Source organism: Podarcis pityusensis (genome assembly GCF_964106645.2).
Source record: "Podarcis pityusensis genome assembly, chromosome: 4".
NCBI lineage: Eukaryota > Metazoa > Chordata > Lepidosauria > Squamata > Lacertidae > Podarcis > Podarcis pityusensis.
The window spans coordinates 56,093,714-56,111,170 of record NC_138027.1 but is presented as its reverse complement, the minus strand read 5'-3'; the positions used below and the strand labels follow the sequence as shown (position 1 = coordinate 56,111,170).

General features: G+C 41.2%; 1 protein-coding gene across 1 annotated transcript; it reads right to left on the bottom strand.

The window, feature by feature from the left end:
• Positions 1 to 322: 322 nt before the first annotated feature.
• On the bottom strand, positions 323 to 17,228 carry LOC308476672 (interferon-induced GTP-binding protein Mx2-like). Its single transcript, XM_081004439.1, is given in 15 exon segments — positions 323 to 1,790; positions 2,339 to 2,557; positions 4,350 to 4,426; positions 4,816 to 4,974; positions 5,894 to 6,035; positions 7,310 to 7,432; positions 7,565 to 7,627; positions 7,629 to 7,644; positions 8,211 to 8,409; positions 8,987 to 9,125; positions 9,414 to 9,568; positions 10,781 to 10,918; positions 11,409 to 11,601; positions 13,378 to 13,687; positions 17,105 to 17,228. Coding segments are annotated over 14 exon segments (2,133 nt in total). The 5' UTR covers positions 13,657 to 13,687; positions 17,105 to 17,228; the 3' UTR covers positions 323 to 1,559.
• Between the last annotated feature and the right edge of the window lie 229 nt (positions 17,229 to 17,457).

Sequence of the window (17,457 nt, the reverse complement as noted above, 5' to 3'; positions counted from 1 at the left end):
CGTAAACATCTGGAGGGGCAGAGGCTGCCTAACAGGGTAGAATGGTAAAAACCTTTCCGGCATCATTGTTTTTAAAACACAAGCTTCAAACAGGAACCTCCAGTATCAGCGCAAGCTGGGTGGAAATACAGCAGAAGATGCCTTAGGAGGTTGAACAGCGACCACCACTATAAAGGAGCCTGTAGCGGAAGGAAAGATTAAAATGCTTTTTTTAAAAAGCATCTTAAACATGGCACTTATTTTGAAGCCTGTGGGAAAAAATTGAAGAGTTCCTGACGGTGGTGCTTGAGAATTATGACAGAACCAGACAAGACGCATAAAATGTAGTTTCTCCCCCTTTTATTGTACAATAAAAAAATACAACAGAGCCAACTGGAGACACTACTGCCCTACACATGAACACCAAATTCCGCTGCCATTTAAGAAGCACTGGTAAAATGAAAGTGTGTGCCTGCTGCCAGAAAGGCAAGAGTGGGTCACAAAGGATCATTAGTGATCTTCTGACTAAGGAGATGGAGCTGACCAACTGGTGTGTGCAAGAGTTCAATGTCACCCAAATTCCTACATGGCTTCATACAGACATTGCACGGAAAACAAACTGCAACCCACAAGCACCACCCACTTCCAGTACTTTCCATGCAGAAGCCACAGCAACTTAGTGAATCCGAAGTAATCTTCCCTGCCCCATATTTTTTGGCCCCGAAGGCACATTTAGAAATAAACAAGATGCAGTCCCCATAAAATACTCATAAGAAGGACAAAAACAGTAAAAAAGCAAAAAAGGACACAATTAGCAGGTGAACAAGCAGCTTCAAGGCTGCATCCCATTCCAAGTGCTTTGGCCACAACAGATTTCAATAAAACTGCATGATATCCCCTATTCAGAAATTAATGCACCCATCTCCCACACACAAGAGCAGATATGTGATAAGTGGTTGCTATTATTTGCATGAAGAGCATGGCAATCTTGTAAAAATAATAGCTCAAAATGTGACTTGCCCCCCCTTCCCAAAGGCTTCTGGGAAGGAGGCAGGAGGACTCCACAACCCTGTCAGCCTCACGCCGCCTCCCCAGCACTTACTGGCTTTGGGAAGGCACCCCCTTGGTCCCTGCACGGGGAACTGGTTGAGCTAATCTAAATCTGCCTCTGATGGAGCTTAAAAGCATAAACACTTTTTGGGTGACAGTACTCAGCCACACAGCACTGTTTTTTGCTGCCCATTACAACCATTTTGTGCTGCCACTTTTATCAATTTATGAGTACCCACACTCCTTCAAAAAAAAAAAAAAATACTGCATATATTGCTGCCCCCTTCTATTATGCTGAACAATTCAAACTGATGGAATCTAAGTCAAAGTGGCTGTGAGGCAGTTTGTCCTTGAGAAGTTTAATGCATAAGACACAGCACGGCACTAAGGGTTGTTTGCGAGTAAGCAAAGTTCTTCCAGATTCACGAACTGCAAGTGATGAACCACATCTTTTAGTAACAGAGATATAATCTACCAAAAAGCTGTCTAGCGCACTAGCCTTCCGGAAGCAGCAGCAGAAGCACACGTTTTTAGCCAAGTAATTTTGCTAAGTGGTCCCGAGCTTGAACCAGACGATCAATGCGGTCAGACAAGAACTGCCTGTGTTCAGCAGCATCTGTGCACTCCTGGATCAGAAGGCTCAAATTCTCCCTTTGACTCAGGAGCAGCATCATTTCATTCTTCAGCCTGTATTCATATTTATTGAGGATGAAGTACTGGATAATGAGGGGAATTTGGGAGGAGAGACGTTTGATTACAGTCTGAAATGAAAAAAGATGCATGCACTGCAATTAGTAACTTCCACATGTTGGTAATTCTCTTTCTGAATGAGCAGTGGTAAAGACTTGGGAAGTCACCCAGCACTGTCTTGCTTGAGGGGGGAAATAAGTGTGGAATAATGGCAGGGGAGAAAAATTGCGACTGAGCAAATTATATCCACTGCTGGAGATAAAACATTGGGTGGCCACAATGACATCTGAGCCTCATGGGGGCCAGGCAAGGAAGGCTAGCATTATAATCTCACAGCACTGAAGATGCCATGTGTTCCCCACACCTTGTGGGAGCCTTTGACTTAATAGCATATTTATAAATGAGGCTCATGATAAACCAGGAGTATCTTGGAATGAATGTGATCATGAACTCTCAGTTCCATCTGATTTGCTATGCAATATTGTTAGCAATTATAATCACAGTCAAATGGGTACAAATGATATTGGTGACTTGAGGCTGCAATTCTGGGAGTAAGCCCCATCAAATTCAACAGGACTTACTTCTGAGTAAATATGTTCAGGAATGCCATGTAACTCACCTTGAAGTATGCCTCCAAATGAAAAGCTGTTTCAGCGATTGCAGTGCCTTCTTCATCTATCGCTGTGGTTTTCCCCCCTCTTGCAGCTTCCTTTACAGCTCTTAAGCATGACTGGTAGTGATTGTCCTGACAGAATAAGGTCTTCTCCATTGCAAACTGGATCATGACTATAGCTTCAGCTTCCTTTGCTTGTTTCTCTATAATACTTTCAATTCTATTCTGTGAAAGGCAAAAATAACAGACATCCCCAGTGATGTAGCATAGAAGGAATCACCTCTGACTATTCCATATAGAGATACTGGACATAACACTCCCACACGTACTCCCCATGACCTTTAATCTCAAACTGCCTTCCTTTACCACACATTGCACTCAAGCTCCCTAAATCCACTTATTCTGCAAGCTCTCCTCCAGTGTAAAAGACTACAGTGGTACCTCGAGTTACAGACGCTTCAGGTTACAGACGCTTCAGGGTACAGACTCCGCTAACCCAGAAATAGTACCTCGGGTTAAGAACTTTACTTCAGGATGAGAACAGAAGCGCGGCAGCGGGAGGCCCCATTAGCTAAAGTGGTACCTCAGGTTAAGAACAGTCCTCCAGAACGAATTAAGTTCTTAACCTGAGGTACCACTGTACAACAAATGGAAGTGTCTATGTGCCTAACATTTGAACATTTCAGGGGGAGTAGGGCACCAAGAGAAACCTGGTTCTGTGAACTGAATTTATTTCATACTCTGAAATACTCTGCTTCACTGCATACAAGTTCTGTTGCTTTTGATAGCTGCTTGCGAAAAACTAAACTTCCACCCCTCCTCCAGCTTGTGAATTTTTTTTCAGCACTGCCCATCCAGTTTCTACAAACAGCAGAGCTAGATTAAAAGGAAAATGATGCAGAAGAAGAAATGCAAACATGTGGTATATGCACAATTTTGACACACACCAAGGACCAAAGGAGCGACACAGACTAGACCAGTGTGTGGATAATAATTAGGGCACAACTTTTTTCATTACAGCAGCAAGCAATTCATGATCAGGAGGGGGGGGGGTAGGGGAGAACCTGGTCCCATCCCGACCCGGTGAGTTGAATAGCACAGGCCAAGAGGCCCAGAAGATGGCACATGTTAGATGGCACAATCCAAGATAGAGTGAGATAAATGAGATGAAATAAACAAGTCAGAAAATAGCAGACTTATTCTAACCTCTGAACAATGGTTCAACAGATCACAAGAAGCAGCAAGCTGATATCAAGTTACACAGAAATTAGGGCCCATATCCAACAAAGCATTACTGGGCACTAGCTGGTATCAATAATGGGTAAAGCAAGTTATTAGCACAGGGAAAGTAGGGATGGCTGAAAAATGAAATACTATGAACTCATCCTCCCAGCCGAGGAGGTAGTGAGGATCATTCATGTCTCACTGAACTGTAGTTTAGCATGATGCTGGAATACAATAGATGTGATCCGAAAAAAGGGGGGGGGGAAGAAACTAACTGCAACAAATAACAGAAACAAAACAAATGGGATTGTCCCACTATGACAGTACCTGGGGCCAACTGAATGTTACATTATCGTAACTTTTTAAAATCTGCTCATGTTTATTTTGAAGAAAAATAAGCAATCATGGGTGAGCAACCCAGAATTGCTCTTCCACTGGGTGAGGGATGCACTCTATCCTCTATACTGTTTACTGCTAAGGAGGGGACTAATTTTCAGCAGGAAACTGGTGATGAGTCCCAGTGAGCATGTTTCAGGTGTGGGCCCCACAGTTGCTTTTTCTTTAGAAAAGGGAGAAATTCCAAGAATTTTTCCCAAAATAAAACCATAGTTTAGCCCATCATTACATGTAATCATGGCTGGCCAACAGCAGATAGTAGGATGGTTTCAGGCAGGGACACTCCTTTCTGATGATCATGTTTAGATAATGAATGGGGGAGCTCAGGAAGCATCCTCTCCCTGCCAGCAGCTCCACACATCCAAGAGAGTTTGAATCTGCATCATGTTGTTCTTACCTTGGCTTCCGAATGAAGATTATGAAATCCTTCAAAATGGCTTTTAGCAATCGCCACAAAACCTTGACGCACTATTTCTGAAAGGGGGGGGGGGGAGAGAATACACCAAATGATCAGAATCTGTGTAGAAAAATAATTTCTTGTTTTCTCACACGTATTTTGGTAAAAATGTTGCATACACCCAAACCATTAACAATTCCATTCATTTTTTCCTACAGCCCTTTTACGAAAATATAAATGTTGGAGGTTTCACAGCTCAAGCAAAATCACTTACATTGCATGTGCTTTTATTATATATAGATAGTATTTGAAAACCCCTTTCATATTTTTATGTTATGTATAATCAATCCCCTTTATTACCCACCTTTCACCCTAAAGTCCTATGGCGGGTACAACTGCAACATTTAAAATGATTTAAAACAACTGTCCCAGTAGCCAGAAAACTGAATTTAATAAATAGACTTACCTGTAACTCTAGTTAGAATACCAACAGCTGGCATTTCTAGATTGGTGATATATTTACTTATAATCATCTCAAACGTCTTGTAATTGAGAAATCCAGGAAGCTCTCTGCCACGATACTGATTTTCAAATTTCCACTTCTCAGGGAGTAGGGATTCTTGAACTGCAGGAAGAAGAACATTTTTTTTAAACCCCTAAAACCTGTCACGGATTTACAAAAGCTCAGTAAATCACCCTGGGAACCAGTTAGTTGAAATCAGGATAGGTTTAGGTTTGTTTAATTTACACCATCATTTTTCATTACAGAAGTCCCCAAATTAGCACAGGGGTCCCAGCTCCTGCCAACCTAGCAGTTCGAAAGCATGTCAAAGTGCAAGTAGATAAATAGGTACCTCTCCAGCGGGAAGGTAAACGGCATTTCCGTGCGCTGCTCTGGTTTTGCCAGAAGTGGCTTAGTCATGATGGCCACATGACCCAGAAAAACTGTCTGCGGACAAATGTCAGCTCCCTCGGCCAGTAAAGCAAGATGAGCGCCGCAACCCCAGAGTTGTTTGTGACTGGACTTAACTGTCAGGGGTCCCTATCTAACACAGTGCTCTCCACTGTTAATTTTCAGCTAGCATGGTCAATAGTCAGAGGTGAAGGGATTTGTGATCCAGCAACAAAATTCAGCATCAGTAGCGTATTTTATTAAGGTGTTCCAAATAGAGGTTGAAATGTTTTTTCCTATTCTATGTGTTTCTAATAGGAGCCTTGCAGTTGGTTTAAAAGCAACCGAAGATCCTCCACTGCTTTTCCCAGGTGCCTGATAACACAAAATCTTAGGATGCATCCTGCTTAAACCTAATCATGTCTGTTACTCCATCGTCCCTTCTATTTAAGGTTGATAAAATCTCCAAACAAGGATAAGCTGGACTTAACATCTTACCTCAAAACAAAGTTCTTTGTACAGCATTTCTTTTAAATACACACACTTTTTTATTTTAAGGTAGCCATTTCTAATCCTGGAGACTCAGTTTAGAAGGGACATGTGATGCTATTAAAACAGGAGCTGCTCTAGACACAGAGTAGTCTGTACTTACTTTTAAAGCCACTGCTAGCAACTCCTTTGCCCCATTTCTGAAATTCTTTACGAACTTTGGTAAACATTCTGGCTTCATTTTCAGACACACTTTCTTCTCCTTGTACTGTGCTTCCAACATCTGCAATAAAGTGCTCGATTTTCTGTGAAAGCAAACAATTTAAAGAGATGCAGTGAGGTTTGTTGATTATAAAGACAATTTGATTTGTGCATGTTTCAAATCTGAACAAAGTGTTTTTTCAGCAATGATAATGAGTGGTTATTTTTGTTGCAATGTTAGCAATATTTAGAAAGTCCTGCTCTGATGAGTTTTAATTTATTTTAGTCTATTCTACTGTGGCTTTAACTTTTTGTATGTTTTTAATTATGGTGTACTTTTTTAAAGAGATTTGTATTTATCTTTTTGTAAACCAATTTGAGTTTCCCCCCTACAATCAAGCAGTATATAAATTTTCTGAAATACATACATAATTATGTTGCAGACATCAATTCAACTCAGACAGCAAGTCCATAATGTTAAAACGATCAAGCAAATTGACTGGCAATGTGTCCAAGCAGACAAACACACATTTATCCAATTTTTTTTTTTAAAAAGCATCCAAAATTTGTTCCAGAACTTGCCTCCATAAAGCTATGAGCAATGTAATCATTTTGGAACTGAATGGCTCACATTAGAAAGAATGCATATGTCATAGTTGACTCCAGATTGTCAGTATTTTGTGGGAGAGAGTAAACAGAATACTGGAAATTTAGGTTTGTGCAATGAAAGTGAATTAAAGCACTCTGGCACAATCCACTTTGGATAGTGATGGGAAAATGCCCCAAAAGTGTGGGATAAACAACCAACAAATCTGAATGACTGCTCAGCGAAGACTAGACAATATCTAACCACCATGTAAGCTTTGTGCAAGCAAATCAGGATGACTATTTAATAAACAGGAGGCCTAAGATTAGTTGAACGTAATCACTGGAAGTATTCATCCCAGAAAATAATTGAGAATATGTAAGAGACAAAGTATGTAAGAATTCAAATGAGTATCCATTATGAAGGAAGTACCACTGAGTTCAATCAGGCTTCTTCCCAGGTAAGTGGGAATAGAGTTACAAACTAACTTCAGTTTTTGTTGGTGTATAACTATACTAAGTTTTCTCCGCCTTATGAAATCAATACATAGCTTTCCAGTAGGCAGAACAGAAAAGTAGCTGAATGGGTTGTACAGAGAGTGAGGTAGGTCAGAAACACAAATGACAAAAAGCATCTTCGATTTACAGCAAAGACAGGTTCATGACTTATCTTACGTTGGCTGCTGGTTCTGGATGCCTCTAAGGCTCACATACTCTTACACTGACATATGTTTTCTGCATAACACTATTAAGACTAGAAAAGTTTAGCACGAGTCCTCATCAGTGTACTTACCTCTGCTAAAAAATATTGTTTCTCGCCATCGGTTTTTGGCACGGCTTTGCCGTATCTCTGCATTTCAGATTCTGTCTTTTGGAGTTGAAATCTTATTTGCTCTTCTAAAGTGGGCAAAGATTTCTAAAAAGAAAAAAGAAAGAAAGAAAAGATGTATATGGTGCTGGGGAAAAAAACTTGTAATGAGTAAAGAAACAAACTTTGGGGTTGATGTTTCATTGTTGTTGTTTTTAAAGTGTCATTTTGCTAACTTACGCAAATGTGTTCCACAAGCTCGCTAGTCAGTTTCTCGGCTAGTAAGGGGACTGTGGCTTTTTTTTTCCTGTAGAAGGATACTGTATGGGAACAAAGAAAATGTTTACTAGAAAATCTGATGCTAACAATTGCAGTTAAACTCACTGGTGTTTTTAGTGTTGCATTACGTTTTACACAATATTACTTTGCTTCCTGTGAAAAGTGTGGTTTATAAATATTTAATAATAATAACAATAATAATAACGATAATAATTTATACCCTGCTCATCTGGCTGAGTTTCTCCAGCCACTCTGGGTGGCTCCCAATCGAGTATTAAAAACAATACAGCATTAAATATTAAAAGCTTCCCTAAACAGGGCTGCCTTCAGATGTCTTTTAAAAATAGGATAGTTGCTTATTTCCTTGACATCTGATGGGAGGGAATTCCACAGAGCAGTCGCCACTACTGAGATGGCCCTTTGTCTGGTTCCCTGTAACCTCACTTCTCGCAATAAGGGAACCGCCAGAAGGCCCTCAGCGCTGGACCTCAGTGTCCAGGCTGAACGATGGAGGTGGAGATGCTCCTTCAGGTATATAGGACTGAGGCCGTTTAAGTAACTGTAATTATACTATTATCTTAAAAATCACTCTCTAGTCTATGAGTACCTAAAGCATTTATGTTTCTCGAAAAATGCTCTCTCTTCCTTGAGTGCAGAGGCCAAGGTCATGTTGGACTGGATATCTTGCTGCCCACGACATTTCACAATCATATATCCCTTTTTCAAGGGAATGACTTGGTTTCTCACTATGTTCACAACTGTCCCCTCAGTTCCTCTGTCCATCAGGTCAGGCTTTGTCACGATCCCTTGGGATGAAATACGGAAAGACATTAGGAAAAAAACCCAACATAATACAAAATGGCAAAGGTGACGCACAATTGAAGGACTGTTCACACTTGTATAGAAATCATCTTGTCTGCATTGGCAAAATCAAGGGCTCAAAAACCATCATGCAGGCCAAAGAGTTCTACTTTCTTGCAGTAGAATTAAGCAAAATATTATGTCTTTGAACCAGGGCCAACTGAAACATTATGGAGAAACCACCACTTCCCCTGAATTCCCTAAGCTAACTTTCAGGTACGATGAAGTATGTTGTCCCATTGCCAGTGCTGAATAAAGTCCAGCTGCCACTCCAGCAAAACTCCCTATATAGAACTGGGGACCTTTGGCTTGTCTTCATGATGAGGAAAAAAGGAAACACATGTTTTCATGTGGGTTAGTGAGATAAATAAAGAATACTTAAGGAACTAAACAAATAGTGACCATGAACCATTTAAAGCAACAACAACCTACAAATACCGACATTCCGGGATCTGAAAAGCACGTTCTCATTTCAACAGTGCAAGATTATCAAAGTTAAGGAGAATTATTTTGCCTCCTTACCAAGTGTTCTCTCTCCATTTGGATCCACCTCCTGGGCCATTTTCAGTGCCTCTGTTGTGGCAATATCAACATTACTTGGAACCACCACTAAATTTATTGTCTCTTGTTTACCAATAAATGTTTTAATCAGCTTTTTGATCTGCAATGAAGACAAACAGAACTGCTGTTAGAGCTACTGTATAGTTATTTCACTGTTTGATAGAAAGTTGCCTAGGCCAAGTTGAAGCTAGTACAGGAATCAAGGCAGGATCATATACTGGGCAAGATGCAAGGCTGAAAGAGGACTGGGGTTGCCAGTTTAGGGGGTAGGCAGAAAGCACCAGGACTGGGAGCTTGCAAGAGGCAGCAGGAAAGGAGCAGAAACCTAGTAAGGAATGCAGTACACTTATGGAGAAAGCTCTCTTGGGCAAGATATTTAGTGTTTTACCTGATCTCCAATATTTACTGGCTGATTACCAACAGCCACTCTTGCAATCCCTGGCAAATCAATCAGAGTCAAGTCTGGAACTTCAGGAGATCTAATTTCAAGGGTAATTAGTTTATCACTAATGCCCACTCCATCACCAGCTATTATGTTCTGAGCTGGAATGAAGAAAGCAAGAAAAACTTTAACATCAACATTTCGGATGCTCATGTCATAGGACTGGCAGCCTCTTCTGGCTACCATTTGTTATACAACACAGGGGCCAAACTTGGCAGGAAGGAAAACTCTTTAGAAAATCAGTACAGTGGTACCTCAGGATGTGAACGGGATCCGTTCCGGAGCCCCGTTTGCATCCTGAAGCGAATGCAACCCGCGGCTGTGCGTGCCGCGATTCGCCCCTTCTGTGCATGCGTGTGACATCATTTTGACTGTCTGCGCACTCGCGAGCGGCGAAACCCAGAAGTAACGCATTATGTTACTTCCGGGTTGCCGCAGAGCGCAACCCGAAAGTGCTCAACCTGAAGCAATTTCGACCCGAGGTATGACTGTATCTTCTTATAATTCTGAGACTGGAAAGGTTAATATGGCTATGTTTATCAAACAGTGTTAACGGAACTGTTATAAATTTTCATGTAAAAGTTAATTCTGGTTTCCAATGGTGCAGTTTTATTTTTAAGGGCTGTTGTTTTTTGCATACAGAAGGACCCATGGTTCAATCTCTGAACCATCTCCAGGGAGAGAAGAGCTGGGGGAAACATCTCTGCCTGAATCTTCTAAACAGCAGCTGCCAATCACTGCAGACCTGGGACCCCTTCATGGGGCATCTGTGACACCACAATGCCCATGAGACTCTCCCCCCCCCCCACCTAAGAAAAAAACCTGCTAAAGGACAGCAATTGGGAAAGCTGGGGAAGGTTAAAAGAATACTATAGAAGCCACGTAAGAGCCATCATTTGATTTCAGCAATGCATTTGCTTCCACATCTCCCAAACTTTAGCCATTGAAGATATTTGGCCAGCAATGTGGAATGGAAAAAAATCCAGTGCGCTTTCTATAAGTTCGTAAGTTCATTTGTGACAATCAATGTCAAATACAACGTGAGAAGCTTCATTGTTCTCAAGTGTTAAGCTTTGTTTGCTAAATACAAGTAAAATAAATACACTAAATTGGATAAGATTTTCTAAGAAACCTTATTTTAATTAAAAAAAAATCCAGTGCAAAATTACTCTAAATTTTCTGGTAAACCTCATCACTGGTTTTGGGACTATACATAGAATATAGTTGAAGAAGAATTCTCATTTATAACAGAAGGAAATTAAGAAAGAAAATAACAATCTGTTATTGAATACAATGGAAACCACAACACTCACCTTTTCTTATTTCCATTTCTACCATTAAAGGATTTGCAAGTTCCATATATTTTCCCAGGTAACTGATTTTCCCATTCCATTTTTCACCAGGCTGCAGCTTTTTTAGCCTGAGTTCTAAGGGACATCTGGTGACAATGCCTGTTCATGAAGAGAATCCAATTCATTAAAAGTATAGGTTATTCAGATTCACAGAAACTTCCTAAAGATTGCTAAAAACAGGCAGAATCCCATGGATTATGATGAAACAACACCTAGTTCTAGGGCAAAATCAGCTCCTAAAATGGACCTCCATAAATAATCTGAGCTATACTGCAGATGTAGGCAGCTATCTTAAAATCTTTGCATTTAACCTTATAGGTGAACAGTGCCATTCCCCACCCCCCGATAATATTACACCAAGCTTTCTAAAAATCAATTTAGTTTCTCAGACTTCTAACTGGGAACATTGCTTTCTTTGAAGTGTATCCAACCCTCCGAGATGTTAAAATAATGCAGGCAGACACCAAAGAGAAGGTAACTTTAGAAAATAAAGATGCATTTTATAAAGTAGGAACACTGATGTTAAAAAATCTCTGAACTTGCACATCCTCAAAGCTTCCCAGAAGGAAAAGCCGGCGGGAATTCTCACCACTGCCCCGTGGAAGAGCGACTCCAGAAAGAGCTTCCAGAACTGAGCTTTTCCCTGAGCTCTGATCGCCAATCACTGCAATTGCTGGCAATGCCAAGTCCTTCTCCACTCCGAGGGCTCTCAGAGTATCAATGAGGTCAATACAAGGGCGGATCTTCTCTTCGTATTGGTTGAATAAGGTGTTTTCTGGTTTCTGGTTAAAAACACACACATACACAGTTCACTTCCATTTTAGTATGTGGCTCTATTCATACATCATCTGAGCCGTGGTTAATGGTTTGCTTTGAATAGGGAGATAACTCCTGCTTTGCGCAAATGGGACCACAAAACACAATCTCTGAAGTTATGTCTAAAGTGGGGGCTTGTTTCATTCAAACAAATTACGATGAAGAAACAAAAGAACCGCCCTTGGGTCAGATGTAAAGCTAAGCCAGAATTGTATTTCAAACACTGAGTGACACTCATAGGAGCAGCTTGGATCAAAAAGATCACTGAACAGCCACAAAAAGTAGCATTGGTTCTAGACCAGGCTAGGCACTTCATTTTAGTGCGTGAGCATCTTACTCTTGGGTTTTCATTTCTTTCTGCAGAAGAGTTCCTTTTTACAGAAAGGCTTTTCTGCATCTTTTACTAAGAGCTATCTCTTAGTGAAATTCCCATTACAGGAATAAACATAATCTGGTCCTGTTTCTCAGAGTATATGTTATTTACAAAACTTCACACTGGTCATTAATGAACAAAGCAAATAAAGCAACATAATCTTTTTCTCTTTTTAGCCATCTGGCCAGATACCTAATGCTGACTCATTCACATACAATTGCACGTTGGTTTTTGAACAGCTTAGTTCTCGGATGTTTTTGCTCCCGAACGCCACAAACTTGGAAGTGAGTGTTCCGGTTTGCGAACTATTTTTGGAAGTCGAACGTCCGACAGGGTTTCTGCAGCTTCTAATTGGCTACACGAGCTTCCTGCAGCCAATTAGAAGCCACACTTTGGTTTCAGAACATTTTGGAAGTCAAACAGACTTCCAGAACGGATTCCTTTCGACTTCTGAGGTATGACTGTAGTCATTTACACTGAGCCAGATTTCCTTGATCACATGCCCTGATAAGGACACCTGTTGCTGGAGAAATTTTCCATTGCCTAGCAACTAGAATATTCCAACAGGACCATGAGCAGAATTTGTGTTCCTTATCATTCTCAAATGTCACTAACATAGTTGATTCATAACCAGTCTCCTTCCAGAAAGAGACAACACACCAGGCAGGTTAGTTCCCATGAGAAAGATTCCCTCTCACTCAAGACAACTGGCCGTCTAGAGAGGAAGACAGTGGCCTCCCTTGTGGTTTCCCCTCTCCATCCATCCTTCCTTCCCCTACTAGTCTTGTAATGGGTCCTGTTCCAACATCTGCTCCCTGAACCCTCACACAGGCTCTTATGGCTAGGAGCCTATACTCTTGAGAGTGTGTGGGCAACACCTGTTAAACTCTCCAAAGCCAGAGGGGTGGCTGAGTAAGATATCCAGTACAGTCATACCTTGAAAGTCGAACAGAATCCGTCCCGGAAGTCCATTCGACTTCCAAAACATTCGGAAACCAAGGGAGCTCCTGCAGCTAATCGGAGGCCGCACTGGATGATTGGGTTCCAAAGAACGTTCACAAACCGGAACACTCACCGGGTTTGCGGCGTTTGGGAGCCAAAATGCTTGACTTCCAAGGCGTTCTGCTTCCAAGGTATGACTTTAGTTACAAGCAGGGCTCAAGGGAGAAGCAGCAGGATAAATTTCAGAAAATAAGAGTAATTATGCAGACCCACTTAATTTCAGATTTTCATGGCCAGTAATCTGATTTCTGAGGCATACAATCCTAGATTTGTTTAGTGTCAAGAATGCACAACCTTGAGTAAAAAGTTGGCTCTAAATTGCAGGATTTCAGTGCTAACAAGGTGCATATTAACTCAAAAGACTTACTTTATTAGGTTGGTTTTGTTTTCCCAGTTGATCCACATCCTCTTGTTTTATGGGACTGAACACAAAGCCTTCCATTTTTGATGGAGCAAATACATTTGGTGCAGCAAAGTATGATATAGATTTAGCTTCTTCTGGCAACAGTGATGGGATTGTGTCTATAGTCCCATTTCGTTGCAGATTCCACCGGTTATCCATCTCCTCATCTGAAGAGTGTCTGTTCCTAAGTTTCCGAGTGCGCCGGTCAGATGGAGACTCACGCCAGAAAGAGGACTTCAGCATTTAGTTATCTGGGACTTTCCTTTATTGATTCCTGAAATGATATTAGACATTTTGTCAAGAAGAAGAAAAGCTCAAAGCAGTGATGGGGGCTGGATTGGAACTGTGGATGTGGGTGGGTGAAAATGGGGCATGCACATATTTATGGAGATCTGGAAGCAGGAGATACACTAGAATGTTTGTCTCCACTATTCTCAACTTAACTATTTAAATAAGCAGAAGGAAAGGATAACATCTGCACAGCATTTTACATTCCATCTTAATGCAAGATAGCTGTCAATCTGCATAATATCTTTATCCAACAATGGTTCAGTATTTAATACACTTCCAGTGCAATCCTATGTGGTTTACTTGGAAGCAATTCCCACTGTATACCATAGGGTTTACTTCCAGGTAAGGTCAGAATGCTATACAAGCTGAATTAAAAAACTCTAAGGCTAGAACTATAAAACTCTGCTCTCTCAGATCCAAACAAAGGGGAAAGTTCAAAAGGAAGAGTCCTGTGCAAACAAGTTCTGCTTTTGCAAGCTTGCATATCCTTTCATTTAAATAAATTGGATTTTTTTTTTAAATGTCACCGTGTGTATTTTTTTCCCTCACCATGTGCCTGTCTGCAATAATGTATTTTCCCTTTTCTTGAGGGCTAGGCATGTTAAGTCTTTTGCAGCAAAAACAAGAGTTCCTGTTGCACCATAAATACAAATAAATAAGTGTACTATGGCATAAGCTTCACAGACTGCAGTCAACAGCAGGTGCGTGAAGTGCTATCCGTCCTCCTAGTCAAGACAGCACTTTGTGTATCTGATACAGAGGACTGCAGTCCTTGAAAGCTTATGCCACAATAAATGTATTAAGTCTTTAAGGCATCAGAAGAAGAAGAAAGGAGTAGAGATGCAAATGAAGGATTTCCAGGCTTCGGCTCTTAACCCATAAGCATAAAGTATAAATACAAACAGAAATTCAAAGCCAGCTGTGTTCACTACCACCACTACCACTATTCTGAAGTAGCAGAAGATAGCAAAGAACTCCTGTCTTCACTCCCTGCTACTCTTGTCAGCTGGCCGGCGCCCACAGGATTTCAGATTGTGACGAAGCACCTGCTCCAAGGCTGAGGGTATCAACCAGGTGGTCACTGTCGCATTAGCACCGGAGGAAAAAACTTCAACACGTACAGCAGAGTTTCCAAAAAAACAGACCAGGGGCAATTGTACTTCATCCAGCAGAGCTTTACTGGTACTGAAGGCAAATGAGCATAAATGGTCACAAATCCAAAACAATTAGGATTGACACAGTCCATAAAAATCCAGTTGCAGCACTTACAATAAAACTTACAAACTTAGTAAGACTAAACTTTAACACTACAGCATAAAGAAACAGAACACTAGAACAAAGAGAGAAGTGAAAGTGAGTGAGACCCAGGCTCCTCCTGGCCTTACTATATTAGTCAGTATGACCTTGACAGAATGAACAACAAAACCTGTTGAAACCAGCTGTACTCCGCTTCCCAGAGAAATAACCCAAACATCCAAAACCTTCTTCCTGTTTCTTTCACATGGAAATAAACCTTCTATCACAACAAGAAGAAACCTTCTAGAACCCTCTTTGTACAAACCACACACATTGTGTGCCCTGCAGAAAAGGCAAGGAACCCACTTGTGTACAGAGCTCCTGGTATTTGAAAAAACAAAAGTAAACATGTTGGCCCATAAGAAAAAAAATCCTAAATACACTTTAGGGGGATATCCAATACCTGGTAGGCTTAGTAAAGGTACAGTGGTACCATGGTTCTCGAATTCAATCCGTTTTGGAAGTCCGCTCAACTTCCAAAATGTTCGAAAACCAAGACGCAGCTTCTGATTGGCTGATTGGCCCAAGAAACAATGCCGACAGCTGAAATGGATGTTCAGCTTCCAAAAAACATTCGCAAACCGGAACACTTACTTCCAGGTTTGCGGCGTTCGGGAGCCAATTTGTTCGCCCACTATGCCGTTCGGGAACCAAGGTACCACTGTATTGTCCTACTGTAGATTTTGTGTACGCTTTTAAAGGCAATGTCAATAATTCAATCTTTGTCCACTAGGTGGCAGGTTCCTACCTTCTTCCCTGTTGTCGTTTCTCAATACATCATTTTCACTCTGTTTCCTAGCCAGTTCTCTCAAGAATTTGCTCATTGCTAAGTGATGATGTTCTCCCACACTTTAAAAAAATGTTAACGGAATCAATGAGGCCTAGACTTCTAGATAATTGACAGCTGACTGTGTGTGAAACAAAGGACGGAAGTGTTTGATTCATATTCTGCTCTAACCACAAGAACAGAGTTGTGCAAAAATGCTCTAATATGTGTAATGGCAGACTTCCATGTAATGCAAAGAAAGCTGCTAGACAAGCTGATATTTAAAAGGCAACCCTATTTTAGTAACTTGCCAAAATCCTCTTCCAACTTTTGTCATTTTCCAGTGTGTTTGAGGAATAAACTCGTGCGCCTGGGTTTTTTTTTTGTCAGCTACTGTATAAATATTTTGCACTTTGTATCATGTTCATAATGTCTATGACACAAAGGTGCAAGCTGACTCTCCTGACATACGTATCAGGAAAATAAAAGATGTCCTGGCATGTGTTTCAAATGATTATCTTATGGTCTGATTTCTGCAACATTTAATTCAAAGTTGAAAAACAAAACAAAAACACAGCATGATTATCCATAACACATATGACGTAACTGTAGTAACATAAGATAAGCAGCTGAATAGTATAATATATTTTGTTGTTCCTGGTCATTGTATAAAATTCGATTTTTATCCCATTTATCTGTTGTCTGTGATGCATCCTCCCATTTACAGTAAGCGAAATCTGATAAAATGGCAATGTTCCCAGGTTTTTTTGTGCCATTCTTACACTAAGGAAGTTCTCCCATGTTTTAGAAAACAAATGTTTAGACAGAAAACCAGTCGTGTGTAGGAGGGAGAGGGGAATCAGATCAAGATCATGACACTGGTGGAGGGGCTTTAATTCTCCTTCCCCCTTCCCCTTTCTCCAATTTTACATACACGGCTGCTGTCTGCCCTACAGGGGTAAACACGGCAACTTTGCTGGAGGGGGGATTTTAACTGAGAGAACTGTGGGAAAGAATATCTTACCCCTTCCTAAAGCTGCAGTTTTTAATCTGATTGTTTTCATTACAGCAGCTGTGGGGACAAACATGGGAGGTCCTGATCGCAAATCTCCTGCTTTATATTTAGTTTGTGGTCCTATACACAACTATGAGCAGGATTGCTCAGATTATTACTTTCTCTTAAAACATGGTTAGATAACCTTTAAAAGCCTGGAGGCCACCTGAAAGTGAACCCCGCTGAGATCTTTTGATGAAGGGTGGCATATAATAGAAATGGTAAGAATAACAACAGCAGGAATGATAATAATAATAATAATATATTCTGGAGCGTTAACCCACACCTGACACTTCCATCCTCAGCTCTTCCCCACACCAAGGGGGCATCAAGCTCTGCATCTGCCGGGAACAGGAACCTTTCAGCGCGGCTCCAAACAAGAACCAGCCAACGCCCAAAACTACAAGGAGCGTTCCTATCAGGCGACAAAGGGGGCTTCAGCGCTATTCGCGTCTGCCACTAGGGGCGCCATCAGTCTTCCCTCAGAAAACACCGCCTCTCTGAACCGGACAGCCTGACTAGCCCGGAGCTGGTGCTACAGGACCGTGAAAGAACGACAACCCGACCGCGTCCCTCAGGCTGTTTTGTGGAGCTCCGCGTGCCTGCCTGAGGGAACTGAGCCCCCTTCCCTGGCCTA